We start from the raw sequence: 16,789 nt of genomic DNA, 5'->3' as shown, positions 1-16,789 counted from the left end.
TAAGGAGCTCTCACTGCCACCGGTCCCTCCTGGCCTGAGGCTGTGAGAGTGGCTCGGGGGTTGACAGCCATGGTCATTCTCTGATCCAGCTTTCCTGGGGTCCCAGATTTTCCTGCAATCCTCTGTGGAGCATTTCCCTGCCTCTGGATAGGGCAGGAAGAGCCCGGCTCCAAGTGCCACCTATTCCCAGCGTCCCCACAGCTCTCCAGGGATCCTTTCCATGACAAGGAGATGGTTGAGACCGCCTGGCCCTGGGGAGGGCTGTGAGTCCTGGCACTGAAAGCTGCAGCTTTGGAAACCTTTTCTGCCTGTTATTCACTATTTTGAGCCGAGGCAGCTGGTTCCTCAAGCACAGGTGAGCAGAGACGTGGGCCCTGGGGAGAATGAGCAAGTGCTCCTTGGGGGTCTGTCCGCAGGTGCTGGCCCATTGCCTTGTTAAGTGCTTCATTGCTGAGGTCTCAATGGAGGTGCGAGTGCTCAGTCGCCAGGGAGTGCCGTGCTTTCCCCTCCAGGACATCTCGTTTATCCAGGCAAAGAGAGCAGAAGGTGGAACCGTGGGGGTTTTGTGGCTGCTGCCATCCCTGGCGCTTCCCTTGAGCAAGTGGGAGGGATGGATCCTGAGCAGGAGCACCCCAGGACCCAGTCGGGTCTGTACAAGGGGCTGCAGGGATGGGGGCAGCCAGGGGCACAGCTGGGAACACTGGGGGGCATGGGCAGGACTGGGGGGATGAGCCCAGCGCTCCCAGGAGCTGGACGTGTTCCGAGCCCTGGTTATCCCGAGCTCGCTCAGACCCTCATGGTGTGAACTGACGTGCTCCTCCGGGCAGCTCCAGTGCCAGTGGCTGCTCTGGGGTGGGCCAGAGCTGAGCTCGTCAGGGTGTGGACGTTGATTACAGGGCAGCTCATGGAGCTCGGGACAAACCCTTCATTTCCTTGTTCAGCGGCACAGACGCCCTGTCCCGCGCCCGGGGGCTGAGGGCAGCGGGTGAGTGACCGCCCCATCACTGGTGAGGGCTGGAGCCCGGCCGCGCATCCAGGCTCAGGCGTGTCTGGGTCCATGTGTGGGGTCCCTGGGTCGCTGCCCTCCTCCTGCGGGGCAGCACTGGGAGCGGGGTTTGTCCTGCCTGGGCTGGGGGGGCTCTGATTGCTGCTGCCCATCAGGGCCGGGGTAGGGATGTCCTTGGCTGTCTCCAGCCTGGATCTGGGAAGTGCTGCAGCCCCAATGTGCCCCCAGCCCCGGCTCCTGGGCTGCGGGGATGGAGTGAGGGGCCCGGGCACACACTGGCAGGGGCGAGCATTTCTCTGCACCCCAGGACCTGCTTTCTGAGGTGCTGCTGCTGGGCTCTGGGACCGGCATGTGGGGCCCTCCCCAGGGGCGCTTCGTGCCCGGGGCTGAGCAGGAGCCCCCGTTCCTAGGCCAGGGAAGAGCCGGGGCTGTGCCAGTGCTGGGGGTGCCTCAGGACCCCGCTCTGCGGCCGTGCTGTCCCCAGGGCCAAGGGCTGCAGGGTCCCCGCTGCCGGCATCCGCAGGCAGGGAAGGAGCATCCTGAGGGCCGCCCAGGAGCAAAGGGGCAGCAAGGCTGCACTGATCCCCCGGCACCGACTGCCTGCAGCCTGTAAGGGGCCCCGGGGGAGCCCCCTGCCCCGGCTGTGCCCCGCGGTGTGCGTGAGCCTGACCCGAGCTCCGCATAGCACCGGCCCCGGCCGAGCATCCTCCTCCCGCTCTCCGTTGCCAGGCCAACGCCGCGTTGGATGCCGGCAGCCCCTGCGCCAGGGCCTCCGCAGCGTGGCGGGCAGCAGCCCCACACCTCCCCATGGGGTGCCCGCTGCCACCGGGCCCCCGCCTGCCTCCGCGACGGACACCGACCCACGGCTGCGTCCCCTCCCGGAGCCCCGGCGCACACCGCAGGTACGGAGGGTGCTGGGGGGGTGAAAGGCAGGGCGGTCCCTGCAGTCAGCAGAGCCCGTGTCCAAGCCCCAGGAGCCTGCACACATGGGGAGGGACGAGCATCCGCGCCCAAGGCCCTCACCCCGCAGCCGGTGCCGATGCCTCCCTCCCAGCCAGACCCCGAGGCAGGGATGCGGCTGAGCCCCAGCTCTGGCAGCAGCACCCAGTGCCTGGATCCAGGCTGTGCCAGCCCTGGGAGGGGGCTGCTGCTGGTGCTGGTGCTGGTGCCGTACTCCCCTGGGGCTGGGCAGGACCCTGCCAATGGGGCCAGCCGGGAACCGGCCCTCGGAGCTCAGAGCGGGTCCCCTCTGCCCCCAGCCCGGGCAGCCCCCGGCCCGCCCCCCGGGAGCATGGCGCAGCGGGACGGCGAGCCCGGCCCTCGGACGACGGCGCTGGCGGCTGCCGAGCTGGAGTGCAAGATCTGCTACAGCCACTACGACGCCCGCTCCCGCAGGCCCAAGGTGCTCGGCTGCGGCCACCGCCTCTGCGCCCGGTGCCTGCGCAAGATGGTGCCGCCGGGGGACGCGTCCCCCCGCCAGCTCCGCTGCCCCTTCTGCCGCCAGCACAGCCCCGTGCCCGGTGGGGACGTGCAGCGGCTGCGGGACGACGGCGAGGCGCTGGCGCTGCTGACGGGCTGTGAGCGGGACGAGCAGCGGGGCCCCCCCCGCTCCCCCGAGGTCCTGCTCTGCCCCAGCGTGCTGGAGCCCGCGCCCAGCCCCGAGTGCCTGGTGGTCACCATCCTGGAGGTGCCGGAGGACGTGTCGCCGCCCGAGGGGCTGGGCAGGCTGGAGGTGGTGCGGTTGTACCGCCCGGCCAGCCTGGGCGCGCTGCCCTGCCGCGGCCCCGGCCACAAGTGCCGCTCCTGGGGGTGGCGAGCCGTGCCCCGCTTCATCCTGGGCGTCCTCTGCCTGCTCTACTTCAGCTCCCTGCCCTTCGGCATCTACCTCCTGCTCATTGAGCACCACAGCCTGGGCATCGTCCTCGTCAGCCTCGTGCCCTGCACCCTCCTCCTCTGCATCATCTACAGCCTCTGCCAGTGTCTGTGCCGCGAGGTCTTTGGGTTCCCCCACTCCTGACGCTGCCTGCTGAGCTCTGTGCTGCGCTGGGGAGGTTTGGGGCACCTTGGAGCGTTGTCCCGTGTATGGGTGCTCCTGCCCCACGGCTGACCCAGCCTAGAGGTCTGTCTGGACCACGGGGAGATGCTCAGTGCCTGCTGCTGCCCCTTGCAGAGCAGTGCGGGCTTCTGCAGGAGCTCGGTGCAGCCCACGAGCGCTCAGACCAGAGCCTTGACCCTCGTCATCCTCCACAGCAGAGCGGGACCTGGGCTGAGCGCGGAGCGGCCGCCAGGAGGGGAATCGCAGCCGCGGGCAGAGCCCGTTTCCAGCTCTCCGGTGCATTAAACTCCTTGGTGCAGCTCTGCCCTGTCTCTGCCTCCCCGGGTTCCCTGCTCCCTTCTCCTCTCCCTGCCTGGCTCCCCAGGCCCCGTTTGCACCCCGGGGCTGTGCAGAGCCGCCTGCCACAACCCGGCCCCGGAACAGGGGCCCGAGGCCGGTCCTGGCAGCCGATGTCCCGGTCAGTGACCCCCCTGTGTGGTGCCTCCCACATCCCCATCAGCGCTTGTCTGTACCTCCCTGCGCTGTGGCAGCAGGAATGGACACCCCCGGCCCTGCGCCCCACCCGTGAGCCCACCTCATGAGTGACCCTGCGCAGAGGGAAGCCCGAGCAGCTCCTGTCAGGATCTGCCCGGCTCCCTGGGAGCTGACCCGTGGAGGTGCCCCCATCCCGCCAGCATCCCCATCGACCTCCCCACCGACAGCCCTGGATCCTTACTGGACCCCAGCGTCCCCGCCGCAGCCGGGCAGCACCAGGATGCCCAGGACAGTGACATTTATTTATTAGCTCTCCGTGTCCCGCACCGCCCGCTCTGCTCAGCGGGGCAGCTGCCGGGGCTGTGTCCCTGTGCCCTGCCCTGCTCAGCCCCGGGCTGTCCCCTCCCCGCGGCTGTAGCCCCGGCCCCTATCGAGCCCCCTATGCCTGCTCCCGACTCTCGCTGGGTGCCAGCATCGCCGCCACGCTCCAGATCTTGGGTTTTGAGGGCTCATTGCCCTGCCCAGGGCCCGCCCCCCCCTCGGGGCTGCCCCCGCTCCCCTCCTGCGCAGGGCTGGGGCCGGGCCCGGGGCCGGGGGGTGCTCCCGGGCCCCCCTCGCTCTCGCTGTCGTCGCCGTCCGAGGCGCTGCGCGGGGCCCAGCTCCCCTTGTTCTCCTTCTTGAGGCGCCGGCGGGCGTTGGCGAACCAGGTGGAGACCTGGGTGAGGCTCATCCTGCTCACCACGGCCAGCATCACCTTCTCGCCCTTGCTGGGGTACGGGTTCCGGGGGTGCCGCGCCAGCCACGCCTTCAGCGCCCCGGTGCTCTCCCGCGCCGCTGCCGCCTTCGCCCGCCCTGGCTCCACCGGCAGCCCCAGCGGCCCCTCGATGGCCGGATGGACCTGGGGGGCAGAGGGTGTCTGGGCAGGACGGGGCTGGGGCCCGGGCCCCGCGCCAGGCTCTGTGCGCCCCAAAGTGCCGGGGGGTGCAGGGGGCCCAGGACAGCAGCTCCCCAGCCCCAACCACCCCACACAGCCCCGGTCCGGTGCTGGGGGCCTGGGAGGGGGTCGCGATTCCCGGTTCCCCCCAAGCGGTGCTTACCAAGGGTGCCAGGAGGGTCAGGGGGGGTGGCAGGAGGCTGTAGCTGGCCAGCACGGGGCAGGGGCAGGGCAGCAGGGCTTGGGGAGGTCCCCGCAGGGCCCCCCATGGCCCCCCACAGCCACCCAGTTCTCGGCCTGGGCTCTCCTGGCCCCGAGGTGCCGCCATGGTGCAGGGATCGGAGCCGGGGAGCAGCTCTGGGGTGTTTTATAGCTGCCGGGGTCCGCGGTGACTGACAGCTGATTAGGGGGTATTAGCACCCACGGGAGCAGCCGCAGGGATCTGGGGCAGCCGATACAACCCCCCCCCCCCCCGGGCCAGGGACCGGCACGGAGCCGCCTCCCCCCAGCCCTCACCGGCCAGGATGCGTCCAAAGGCCCCCCAACCCTGCATGGGCCCAGCACAGCCCCCAGGGATGGGGTGCATGGGGCTCAGGTGAGTCCCACAGACACCCATGGCCATGGGGACACAGGTGGGACAGGGCACGCTGTGGTTCTGCTGCAGTGCCGAGGGCTGTGAGTGCCCGTCCTTGCCCCCAGCTCTGATCTGCCCTGGGCAGGGGTCAGCAGAGCCCCCCATGTTGTGGCAGGATGGGAACCTGTGCATGGTGCTGGGTGCTGCTCTGGAGCAAGGGGGTCCTCACCCAGCCCCAGTGCTGCCAGGAGTAAGGGGGCACCACAGCCCCTTTGGGGACCCTTTTTGGGGGGGGACACCCCGTGGGGTTCCTGCCTGCACAAGGGGGCAGCAGGCAGGGCAGTGGTGGGCAGGCAGGGTGCAGGCAGGGAGCAGGCAGGGCAGATGTGGGCAGCTGTGCGAGGGGCCCTGGGAGCCTGCAACCCCCTGAGCCGTCGGCTCCTGCCACTGGGCCCCCCCCCGCTAAGACGGGGATTATCCCACAGGTTGTATCCGTCATTAAATACCGATAATAACGCTCTCAGGATATTAAATATGTAACAAACCCGCTTAGTGCTGGCGGGACGGGAAGGGGAAGGTCACCGGTGCTGCTGAGCCCTGCCACATCCCTGGCCTCCCTGCAGGCCTCTGCTGACAGCACAAGGTCCCAGGGCTGAGGTGCCAGGACTGAGGGGGCCCAAGCCCCAGCTGTGGCTTTGGCCACTCCAGAAGACCTGGAGCTCCCCACGTGTGGGAGCTGGGAGCTCTGTCCTGTCCATCCCATCCCCACCTCAGCTGCTCTTGGCAGCCACAGCCATGGAAGCCACCAGGCAGCCAGGACGGGACCAGTCCTGGCCATGGCCCCACAGCGGCTCCGTAACCTTGTCCCCATGGGACTCCTCCATCCCTGATCAGCGCCTGCGGCCAAGGATCTGATTTATTAGATAATGGGGCTGTAATCTAGGGAATGCTGCAGTGGACCTTAACCCTGCTAGGCACAGCTGGAGAGGGAAGCCCGGCCAGGCAGGCACGGGGGGCAGGCACAGCTGCCTCGCACTGAAGTTGGGTGGTTCTGGACCTTTTTCCCCTCTGCAGATAATCAGTTTAATGCAAGAGCACCCAACTAAAACTCCGAGATTAGCTGTTATAATCACATGTAAACACTTCCAGACAATCCGCTCAGGGAGGGGAGGCCGCTGTAGTCCGGGACAGAGTTACACGGGATTTAGGCTGTTTACCACTCGATTAATTTCATGACTCCAGCCCCAAGCCCACCGCTGCAGCTGATGCCCGGCTCGCTTCCCACCAGTCAAGGTCACTCGGGCAGAGGAAGCCAACAGCTGAGTGCAGCCGCCATGTGCCTGGCCCCACCACCAGGCTCAGGCTCCCCAGGGACGAGCAGCAGAGGCAGGGGAAAGCCCCTGGCCCCTCAGGCAGACACAGGCACAGGTTTCAATCCCTTTTTATTCATAAGCATCTTCCCCCACTGCCATGTCCTGCTATGGGTTCTTCCAGTCCAAAGCCCCACTGCTGCCTGCCTGCAGGCCGGAGAAGCCAAGGGAAGGCTAAGTACCCCGCACGCAGGGAGCGCATGGCTGTGGCTGCACAACCCTCCTGCAGCACACCCCAGGCTGTGCTCGGCCCCACAGCTCCCCGCCGGACCCTGGTGTGCCAGGCAGATACTGGGCTGAGTCTGGCCCATGCAAACATGATTCAGGAAAAGAGAGTTCAGAGCACCCAGTGCCCCAGGCAGAGCCTGCGCAGACGAGTGCTGCCCCCGCGGAGCGGGTGCTGTGGAGGAGCCGCCCGTGCGGGGCAATGCGCAGGACCCTCACTGGGCACAGCAGAGCTCAGGCACGGCCCCCATGGCCCTGAAGCAATAAGGCAACTGCTGAGGAGGCTCCTGCCGGCGTGGGGGGCCCCGGTGCGGGGTCCCGGCCTGGTGCTAGTCCGTGAGCGTGATGACGTCGTAGTGGATCCCCTCCTGCAGCTGCTGCATCTGCTCGGCCGCTGCCTCGGCCGCGAACACCCCCTGCGCCTGGGCCATGGCCGCGTCAGCCACTGCTGCACAGGAGAGCGGTCAGAGCGGGGCTGCCCGGGGCCCTGCACGCCCGCAGGCAGGAGCCTGACGTGAGCACAAGGGACCCCGCGCTCACAGCCAGCCCCGGCTCACTACGAACACATCAGAGCGTCTCCACCCTGTGGAAGCTGCTGCACCTCCCAGCACCTCTGCTCCAGGGGAAGGGAGCTGGCGCTGCTCCACAGCTGGGCCAGCAAAGATGAGACACGGGGGCTGGCCCCCTCCCAGAACAGGGACTCAGGCAACGAAGCAGCCGTGGAGCCTCATCTCCCCAGCCTGCCGGCCAAGGGCCACTGCACAGCCGCCCCGTCAGCTACAGCAGAGGAGCAGCGTCTGCAGCAGGGCTGGGCTGGGCCCATGGCATGGCAGCAGCTGCCAAAGGGCATCACAAACTGCCTGGCAGGAGCAGCACCCCAAGACCTGGAGGGAGATGGAGCTGCCAGAGCTACACCAGAGCTTGGCTCCGGGCCCCGGGATCCTACCTGAGACTGCTGAGTGTGCCGCTGCCTCCAGCTGCGCCTGCGTGACCAGCTGCTGCTCAGGCGAGACTGGCATGTACTGGATCTGCAGGGAGGAGAGGACAGGAGGCTCCTGCACTGAGCCACCAACCCACATGCACCTTCTCTTTACCACCCCTCCCTCTCCAGCCCATCTGCAACAGCCACCAGGCCCGGCCCCTCACCTGCGGCTCCTGCAGGAACTGGCTGCCCTGCTCATATTGGATGTGGGTGATCTGACCATCCTGTACCTGGAGACGAGAGCTGCAGTGAGGCTGTGTCAGGACCATCGGGTATCCATGCCCTCAAAAGAGCTGCGGCTTGAGCAGAGCGAGCCACAGGAAGGAAGGAGGCCCAGCCCCACATGTGCACGCTCAGGAGCCCCATCCACCACACCAGGGGAGCAGATAGCCTGAACCTTACCTGGATGTGATGACCCCCTGGGACAACAACATACTCGTGCGGAAGCAAATGTTGTACACTGTCCTGGGCAATGATGTACTGAACCTGCAAACACAGGGATTCAGACCCACAAAATGTCACCACTGCCCAATGCCCCTCCCTAGCAGTGCTGGTTCTTGTCTGTTTCCTGTCCCCACCTCACCTCTCCCCACTCCAGCTGCACGGAAGCCCCCTCACCTGGTTGTCAGAGGTCACCAAGTGCTGCACTGTCTGCCCATCAGCAGTTGTGATCTCCTGGATGTACGCAGCCTCCTCCTGCAGGTCAGCAAGAGCCGGTGTCAGCGGGTTCTGGAGCAGGGAACCCCCTGAGCTCCTGGGCGGGAGGAGATGCGGCTCACCTGGCTCGTGAGGCTCTGCCCCTGCGTGACAATGATGTGCTCCTGCCCCAGAGCCTGCTGCAGCCGCTCGGGAGCCAGCACCGCCTGGCTGGACTGCAGAGCTGCTGCAACGCCAAGAGAGCTGCTGCGGGCACTGCCGGGGCTGTGGGCAGTGCTGGCCCTGTGCCTGAGCAGCCCCTGCCCAGGGCCTGCCCCAGCGAGGAGCTGGACACTCTAAGATCTGCTCACAGGTCAGAAGCTAAACCAAACTCCCCTAACACGAAGGGAACTAGAGCTCACTGCGGGCAGAACAAGCTCCACATCGGCCCATGAGCTGTGCTTCCCATTTCAGCTGTGACCTGCTCAGAGCACTGCTGCTCCCACAACGCACTCAGCGACCGGGACATGCCTGAAGGAAACCCCAGACCCACTCTGCCAGCGCCTCACAGGAGAGCTGCCCGTGCCCAGCCCTGTCCCTGCACTGCTGGCACTCAACCATCAGCAGGGGTCCCCTGGCCCTGACCCCTGGGCTAGGTGAATCCCCACGCCCTGCCCACAGGACACATCTTACTCTGCAGCGTGGCCAGCGTGTCCTCTTCGCTTTTCAGTATGATGGTCTGTGGGGCAGCAGCTGCAGGTGCCCCTGGCCTCTTCCCCTCCGAGCTGTGCAGACGCTGCATGTGGAACTTGAGGTGCCCGTTACGGTTGAACCTGCAGGAGAAAGGGTGAGGTGGAGCTTGCCATGAGCAGCACAAGAGCTTTGTGACTCTGCAGGGACCCAGGCCACAGCCACCCCATCCTATGACATGGCCTGTCCCAGCTCCCAAAACACTTCAATCAGTGCTCAAGTACTGCATCTCCCCACGCAGCAGTTCTCTGAGATGAGGCTGGGCCCACCTGCAGCAGGAATGGTTCTCAAAGACAGGGTCCCCTCTAACAGGGGGATGCTCCCGGCAGCAGGGTTGGGGCAGTCACTCTCTGCCAGTATCCTATCTGCTCTTGAGCCCTGGGGAGCTCATCTCTCAAAGCAGCAACAGCCTCACAAGTTTCACCCACCTCTGCCCACAGACTGGGCAGGAAAAGGGCTTCTCGTTGGTGTGCGTCAGCATGTGCCTGCGCAGGTCCTTCTTGTTCTTGGAGGCAAAGCTGCAGTGGCTGCACTTGTGTGGCCGCAGGCTGGAGTGCTGAACCATGTGGCTCTGGGGGCAGGAGGACAAGCGCAGGGTCAGGAAGCCCCGTTTCTCCAAAGCTCCTGTTCCCAGGGCTGCTCTGTGCCAGGGAACCTACCCGAACCTCTGGCCAGAGGGCTGCAGTGAATGGACAGTCGGGACACTTGAAGGTGCTCGGCCCAATGTGGGCTCTCTTGTGACTCTCCATTTCTGCTCTCCCTGTGAACATGGCTGTGCAAATCTTGCATGAAAACTTTTTGGCTGTGGAAATCTTGCACGAGAGCTTCTTGGCTGTGGAAACTTTGCATGAGAGCTTCTTGGCTGTGCTTTGGAGCTCAGGCCACTTGACCTTTGGGGATGAACCTTCCTGGCCCTCGGAGGCTGGGGATAAAGATGAGTCCTTCTGGAGCTGACTGGTGACACAGTGCACCAGGGGCCACTTGACACCAGCCTCCTGGCGCTCCGCAGGCGAGGGGAAGGCAGCGGCTCCGCTGAGGGGCTGCAAGAGAAACACCCGGTCACAGCTGCACCACTGCGGCCTGCGCCAGAACCAGCGCAGCTCCTTACCTCTGTGTGTTGGAACTGGCTCTCTGCAGCACCAGGCGACACGAGACAGGGATTGCTACGGCCCTTCAGATCCTCCTCTGCCATCACAGCCTCGCTCACAACCACCGCCTCGGAGCTCTCCACAGGGCTCTCCTCCTCACTGCGGAGAGGACGGGGTCACCTCACCACTAAAGCCTCCTCATTCGAGGCCAGAATGCCTCCATCTGCCCACAGCTGACCTGTACAGTGCTCCAGGAGCCTGAATCTCCTCGCTGATGGGTGCAATGATGCTGTACTCTGTTGTCCCACCAAAGGGGATAGTGATCTGCTGCAGCTCCGAGCCATCCAGGGTCGCCTCCTCATAAGCCTCCTGCACCAACGTCTCCCCAGGCTCCACCATGTGCAGTGTCAACAACTTCTGCTGCTGCTGCTGCTCCTTAGAGGCCGCCTCTTCCCCCTCCTCTGCCTGGGGCTCACAAGAGACTGGCGCCTCTCCAGAATCATCCTGCTTCACCACAGCCACCTGCAGGGCGGCAGCAGCCCAGGCTCTGTGAGACACTCCCTGAGCAGAACAGGCCTGGGAGGCCTCCCCCTGCCACCCTGAGCCCTCCTCACCTGCAGCGAGCCCGTGGCCAGCTCTCGCTGAGTGCTCATGTTCAGCAGGAGATCCAGGGCAGTCTGTGTGGCCAGCTCTGCAGATCCAGCCACGTCTGCAGGGGTCGCAAGGGGAGGGTCAGGCACGTGCTCGCCCACCTCTCCCATTCCCATCCCCACCCCTACAGCGGGAGCTCATTCACCTTGTTCGTAGATGATGGTGGCCCCTCCCAGGGAATCCTGCGAGAGGATGGGGGGCTCTGCTCCTGGGAGGGCCTGGACCGTGTGGTAGGTGACGGGCACAGTAGGTTCCTGTGTGAGAGGGTGAGCTGACAGCACAGCTAGGGCCCTGAGCACCAGGAGCTGGGCCATGGGCAACAGCACTCACCGGCGGACCAGCCTCTGGCTCAGCTGGGGCCTGGACCTGGCTGTGCTGCTGCTTCAGCTCCTCAATCTGCTGCAGGGTGAAGAAGGGGCGGCGGCGGCATGGTGGATCCTCGGGGTGCATCTTTGCCCACTCCTCAAAGGACTCGGCGTGGCGGCAGTGCACGTGGAGCCGCAGGTTCTTCTTGTGCTTGGTGGTGAAGTGACAGAACTCACAAGCAAACGGCTTCCCTCCTGCAGGAGATGGGAGTCAAGCAGGGGGTCCCTGAAGGACGGAGGACAGGCTCTGACCAGCTCCTGGAGAGCAGCGGACATGAGGGCAGTGGGCAGGCAGGCAGCTCTTCTCACCTGTGTGCTTGACAGCCATGTGGGACACCAGGAAGTCCTCCCGCAAGGTGGAGTACTTGCAGAAGCTGCACTTGTAGGGCTTGTCGTTCATGTGGGACAGCTGGTGGTTCAGCAGGACCTTCTTGTCCTCACACACGTAGTCACAGAACTCACACTTGAACCTGCCAGGACAAAGCCGCCTGTCACACGAGCAGCAGGGACCTTCTGTCCTCCCTGGAGGGTAGCCGGGACGCGGCTGGGCTCTGCCAGGGCGCCTGCAGGCTCTGCTGGCTCCTACCTGCGGTTGGCGATGGCCTGGATGTGTGTCAGAAGATGCATCTTGAAGGTGTAGCGCTTCTTGAAGGACTTGCCACACTGTAGTGAAACAAAGCACAGCAGCGTCCACGTCCCATCTGGCCTCACTGCTGCCACCCCCCAGGTGTGCGCCCTCCCCTCACCTTGTCACACATGTGTGGCTTCTCCGTGCTGTGTGTCTTCATGTGCTGGGTAAGCCTCTTCTGCATGGGGTAGATGCGGTTGCACACAGGGCACGGGAAGGAGTTCAGCTTTGGGGGCTGAGGAGGAGCATGAGGATGAGCTCACTGGGGGGAGCTCACCAGTCTCCTCACCCTCTCCCCACTGCAGGACTGGGCTGCCTTTCCTCAGGTGATCCAGAAACACTGCCTTCAACGAGGCACCAAGAAGCTGTGGAAGACCCAGGCATGCCTCTTCCCATGTAAAGGTGTTGAGAGACAAGGCAACAAGGAACTCAAACTCACCGGATCTGCTCTTTTTTTCCTGAAAAAGAAATAAAAAGCCCCCCTTTTGTGTCAGCCATAACCGAAGTCGAAAGCTCTGTTGTACCCAGACACCAAAGCTCCCCGTTTTGGAAATGGTCAGAGGTCAGGGAAGGGGAGGGCATGGCTGCCTCCCAGGGCAGGAGGAGCAGTGTTACTGCAGCTCAGCTAGGCTGCACGACAGTCTGTAGGACTGCACATCTCTTACCTGTCCCGGCTGTGCACTGCAGAGTGCCGGATGACATCCTTCTTGTACACGCTGGTGTAATTGCACTCCTCGCACTTGTAAGGCTTGCTGCCCACATGGTTGAACATGTGCTCCTGTGGCAAGCAGAGTAGGGCCCATAAGTCCCAGGGCTACCACCCCCTGGTGGGCACGGGAGTGGGACAGACATGCTCACCTTGAGGGAGGACCAGCGGCGGGCACGGTAGCTGCACTGCAGACACTTGAAGAGCTGTGGGTTGTTGGCCTCGTGCGAGTTGACATGGAAACGCAGATCATCATGTGTAAGGAAGCGGGAGCCGCAGATCCGGCACAGGTACGGCCTCATCAGGGGCTTGGGCGACTTGTAGTAGTACCTGTGGAACAGGGCCAGGGCTCAGGGCTGCGGGAGCAAACTGGGGCTGGACCGGCCCTGGGCAGAGGCCAGAGGGCCCAGCACCGCCTCGGCTCACACCCCTCACCTGTGCCCCATGTACTTGCGGTATTTCTTGCCCAGGAAGCGGCGGGAGGGCCGCCCGCGCCGCCTGGGGAGCACGTCTGCCTCCTCAGAGCTCATGTTGGAGGAAGGGTCCTTGTTCTCCGAGTCGGACTGGCTGATGCTGGGCTCCGCCAGGCTCTCGCTGGTCCCGTTCTCCAGGCCAGAGGAAGTGGCTGCTTCCGAGTTCTGCAGCTCGCAGCTCGGCGTGCTCTGGGACGTCACCAAGGGCTCCGTGTCCCCTCCTGCTCGACAGAGCACAGCACAGCTCCAGCACGAGCCTCCCTGGGCCAGCCCACCACGGGGCTGCCGCCTCTTTCCCCCTCACCTTCAGCCACGTCCTGGGGCACATCCTCCAGGCGAGAACACTTGCGGGGTCTCCCCACGCGGCGGCGCAGCCTCTCCTCACTGGATGTGGGGACGCTGCGGCTGAACCTGGTCTGTCGCCCGCGGGGCTCATCCTCGGCTGGGTTGTAGTCACTGTCCTCTGGGGTAAGTGGCCCAAAATGTGAGACAGACACTGGAAAAAGACTAAGCTACATAAGATGTGGGGCGACAAGTCCTACCTTCAGAGTCATCGATAGCACCAGCATCCATAATATCATCATCTTCTTCCTCTTCTGGGACCTCCTCCTCCACAGTCTTTGGCACAGATTCCTCCTTTTGCAGACGTCCTTTCTTCAAAGCCAGAGCTGAACCCGCTGCCAGAGAACAGAACAAAACCTCCTCACCAGCCTGCATGGTGGAAGAGGTCCTTACACCCCTCCCCGAGAGCAGAGCCCATTTCCCTCAGCACCCAGCACGCACCTGGCTGGAAGTGCCGCTCTTTCATGTGGTTAATCAGTGTTTTCTTGGAGATGCTCTTGTACTGACACATCTTGCACTTGAATTGCTGCACCACCACCACCTCCATCATCTCTTCCAGGGTCTCCATGTCTGGTTGGTTCAGCTCCTCACCATCCACCTCTTGGGCCTGACCTGGCTGTGCTGGCAGCTCCATTGCTTCCAGCTGCTCAGAAGGGTCTGAAGGGCCAGGCTGGTCAAGGCATGTGGAGGTCGGTCCATCAGCAACAGCTTCTATCGCCAAGCTATTAGCCAGCGCAGAAGTGGCCATCTGGGACACAATGGGGGCACCTGAAATGTCAAAACTAGCTCAGCCAAGGAGAAGACCGTCATCTGTGTCCAAGGCTGCTCCCACACCTGGGGCAAGGGCTGGACACCAGTTCAGTGACCACCTCCCAACAGTCACTGCATCCCCAGGGACTCTGGCACAGGCACTGGAATACCCGCCCCAGGGAGCAGCCTTACCATCATCAGGGCCTTGCAGGATGAGGTACTGGGTAGTCTCTGCCCCACCATCCTCTGCACTGGTCACAGCAATGCAGCCTGAAACAGGAGAGCAGGGTGGTAACTGCCAGGCACAGGGGCTGTGGGGCCATCCCACATTTGGACACAAGCAGAAAGCGGTGAGGAAGGTCTGGCTGCAGGGATGGGACCTGCCCTGGGCTGCTGGCACTGCAGCTGAAGGAACAGCCAGCCAGAGGGAGGGCTTGTCTGTCAGCAGCTACAAGCTCCTCGTGAAACCCTCCAGCTACTGCAGCAGGGCAAGAAGAGAATCCCCACTGACAGGGGTGCATGATGACACATGGATGTACCTCCCCCTCCCCAGGCCTGGCACAGAAACAGGTCCCTTCCCAGCACCCCAGGGTGAGAGCAGGCGGGGCTGCCACAAGTGAGCAGCTCCCACTCACTCTGGATGATGTCAGGCCCAATCGTGGACTCGATGATTTTGTCAATGGCAGAACCTAGGTCCGAGGAGGTGGATGCGGTGGAGTCCGACACGACAGTGGCTCCATCAGTGATGACGCTGGAATGTACCAGGACTTGTGGGGACTCTGACACCATGATGGACTGGCTCACAGTGGAGACACTGGAGACCAAGGTGGACTGGGCAACAGAAGATGAATCTGGCAGGTAAATCCGGGGAATGGCATCTGTGCTGGAGCTGCTCTCCGACACCTCTGCCTGGGGGAAAAGCAGAGGTGAGAAGAACTCAGGTGAGAGGCCTCTGCCAGGTCAGGCTCCCAGGGAGCCACTGTATGCAAACAACACCAGTGCAGAGCTACTCGGAAAGGCATCAGCACACTCCCTGTGGCATCGCCAAGGACCCTGGCCCTCCGGGGCTGCTCTTGCTACTAAAGAGGCTTCTCTCCCTCACATCAGCAAGCAGACACCCCACCAGCGGCGTGACAACGCCTGCTGCTACCGGCCGAGCTACAGAGCTGCCTCCCGAAGCCTGGCCTGCCAGAAACGGCTAGAGAAGCCCAGAGGAGCCAGAACCGCGGCCACCCTCCCCTCCCGAGCCGAGCGCCGCCCCACCGGCTCCTACCAAGGAAACCTCGCTGCTGTCGGAGCTCTGCCCCACGCCGGTGTCGTCCGCTCGGGAGAGGGGTCCGGGGGCCGATGCGGTGTCGCTGCTGTCCGCTGACACGGCCTCCGAGGTGCCGACGCCCAGGCCGCTCTCGGAAGGCTCCTCCCGCGCCGCCTGCGGGGCCGCGTCGCTGCTGCTCTGCACCGCATTCTCCTCCATGCCCGCCCTGCCGAGGCCGCCTAGGAGCCGCCTGAGGAGGAGGCCGCCGCCATCAGCGCCGCGGCTGGCGCCGGGGGCCCGGGCCGGCGGGGCCGCGCCTCGCCCGCGGGGGGGGCCGGGGCTGCACCTGGGAGCGGCGGAGCGGCCCATGCCCGGCGCGCCCGGTCCCGTCATGCCCCGCGGCGCCGCCCGGCCTCCGGCCGCCATCTTGCCGCGGGGTCCCCCCCTGCCGCCTCCGCGCGCGCGCACACGGCGGGGCGGCCCCAGAGCGCCGGGGCGGGGAGCACCGGCCGCGCGGCGCGGAAGGACCCGCGGCTGCCGCCCGCCCGCCCGCAGTCCCCAGGCTCACCCTGCCCGCCGCGGCCCCGCCGCGCCTCCGCCGGAGCCGGCACCACGGCGGCCGCCATGCCCCCCCCGCCCTCGCGCCGCGGAGCGGTACGGCCACGCGGGCCTCCCGCCGGGACTACTTACCTCGCCCCGGGGCCCGGCCCCCGCCGCGTCCGAGGTGCTCGCCGCCGCGGGGACTTGCTCCTCGCTCCGGCCATCGCCGTCGCCTCTCGGCCCCGAGCGGTGAGCCCGCGGGCTGCGGGAGGCCTCGTCCCCCCCCCCCGCCGGGGAGGGCTACTTTCTCCGCGAAGGGATCAGGGGCAAGGTGCTGCGGCTCTGCGTCATGGCGTCACGAAGCGGCGCCTGGGCCCTGAGCGTCGCCGTCGCGCCGGGTTGCGCCCGTCACGTGACGAGAAGGCGGAAGTGGTCGCGGCGGGCCGGGGCGCTCGGTCCGGCCGCCGGTGGTGCGGGGCTGACCCCGCCATGGGCGGTACCGGGCCGGCCCGGCCCGGCTCGGCTCGGCTCGGCTCGGCTCGGCCGCTGGTGGCACCTCCAGCGCCGCACCAGCCGGGGCTCCCAGCGCACCGCAGGGGTTTGGCTTCGCGGGCACCACCGGATGCTCCGGTGTCCCCGCAGGGATACGCTCCGGAGCTGCTGGTGCCCCCGCTCCCGGTGCGGTGGCATGCCGTCCCGTCCGGACGAGTTCAGATGTGGAGGGAGAGCCCGGGCTCGGCTCTAGCAGCCCCTGCTCTGCGCTGACATGTTTCACACACGCCTGGCTCCGGTGGCTCCTCGTCTCACCGGTGTTTTCTTGTGCTTTTTGCCCTGCTGAGAGCGTCTCAATCCCAGGTTTTTTCTGGGAGGGAGGCAGCCGTGTTGTGCCTGCGCTCGTCTCCTTCAGCTCCTTTAACCTGCCAGAGGGGAGACTGAGATGAGCTCTTAGGCAGAAGCTCTTCCCTGTGAGGGTGCTGAGGCGCT

The 16,789-nt window shown here is 65.3% G+C and overlaps 3 protein-coding genes across 8 annotated transcripts; 1 reads left to right on the top strand and 2 right to left on the bottom strand.

The window, feature by feature from the left end:
- The first annotated feature begins 1,634 nt into the window (after window positions 1-1,634).
- LOC133262439 (E3 ubiquitin-protein ligase RNF182-like) lies at window positions 1,635-3,110 on the top strand. The gene is made up of 2 exons (XM_061441633.1): window positions 1,635-1,908; window positions 2,266-3,110. The coding sequence occupies exons 1-2, from the start codon at window positions 1,752-1,754 to the stop codon at window positions 3,021-3,023; spliced, it is 915 nt and encodes a 304-aa protein (XP_061297617.1). The 5' UTR covers window positions 1,635-1,751; the 3' UTR covers window positions 3,024-3,110.
- An 865-nt stretch (window positions 3,111-3,975) lies between these two features.
- Window positions 3,976-4,798, bottom strand: LOC133262644 (iroquois-class homeodomain protein irx-3-like). Its single transcript, XM_061442032.1, has 2 exons — window positions 4,634-4,798; window positions 3,976-4,434 (listed from the first exon to the last, which is right to left on the bottom strand). The coding sequence occupies exons 1-2, from the start codon at window positions 4,796-4,798 to the stop codon at window positions 3,976-3,978; spliced, it is 624 nt and encodes a 207-aa protein (XP_061298016.1).
- Window positions 4,799-6,823: 2,025 nt separating this feature from the next.
- ZNF335 (zinc finger protein 335) lies at window positions 6,824-16,177 on the bottom strand. Of its 6 annotated transcripts, none has more exons than XM_061441978.1 (28): window positions 15,956-16,176; window positions 15,284-15,515; window positions 14,646-14,919; window positions 14,203-14,280; window positions 13,702-14,028; window positions 13,461-13,595; window positions 13,223-13,381; window positions 12,881-13,139; window positions 12,598-12,775; window positions 12,405-12,517; window positions 12,179-12,197; window positions 11,858-11,974; window positions 11,698-11,774; window positions 11,421-11,581; window positions 11,077-11,306; window positions 10,892-10,964; window positions 10,710-10,804; window positions 10,334-10,617; window positions 10,116-10,254; window positions 9,667-10,047; window positions 9,436-9,578; window positions 8,951-9,090; window positions 8,401-8,504; window positions 8,240-8,317; window positions 8,024-8,107; window positions 7,786-7,851; window positions 7,586-7,667; window positions 6,824-7,087 (listed from the first exon to the last, which is right to left on the bottom strand). In XM_061441978.1, exons 1-28 carry the CDS (start codon window positions 16,027-16,029, stop codon window positions 6,969-6,971), a joined length of 4,221 nt encoding a protein of 1,406 aa, XP_061297962.1. In that variant the 5' UTR covers window positions 16,030-16,176; the 3' UTR covers window positions 6,824-6,968. The 6 variants fall into 6 exon arrangements, with proteins under 6 accessions (XP_061297962.1, XP_061297959.1, XP_061297960.1 ...); XM_061441975.1 differs by having other exon boundaries at window positions 10,892-11,000; window positions 15,956-16,175; XM_061441976.1 differs by having other exon boundaries at window positions 6,824-7,084; window positions 10,892-11,000; window positions 15,956-16,175.
- Window positions 16,178-16,789: the final 612 nt, after the last annotated feature.

Source organism: Pezoporus flaviventris, unplaced genomic scaffold (assembly GCF_033815535.1).
Source record: "Pezoporus flaviventris isolate CSIRO_AGI_PZ_B2104156 unplaced genomic scaffold, CSIRO_AGI_Pfla_v1 ptg000213l, whole genome shotgun sequence".
NCBI classification, from domain to species: Eukaryota; Metazoa; Chordata; class Aves; order Psittaciformes; family Psittacidae; genus Pezoporus; species Pezoporus flaviventris.
The sequence above is the reverse complement of the archived record's forward strand: the minus strand, read 5'-3'. Positions and strand labels throughout refer to the sequence as shown.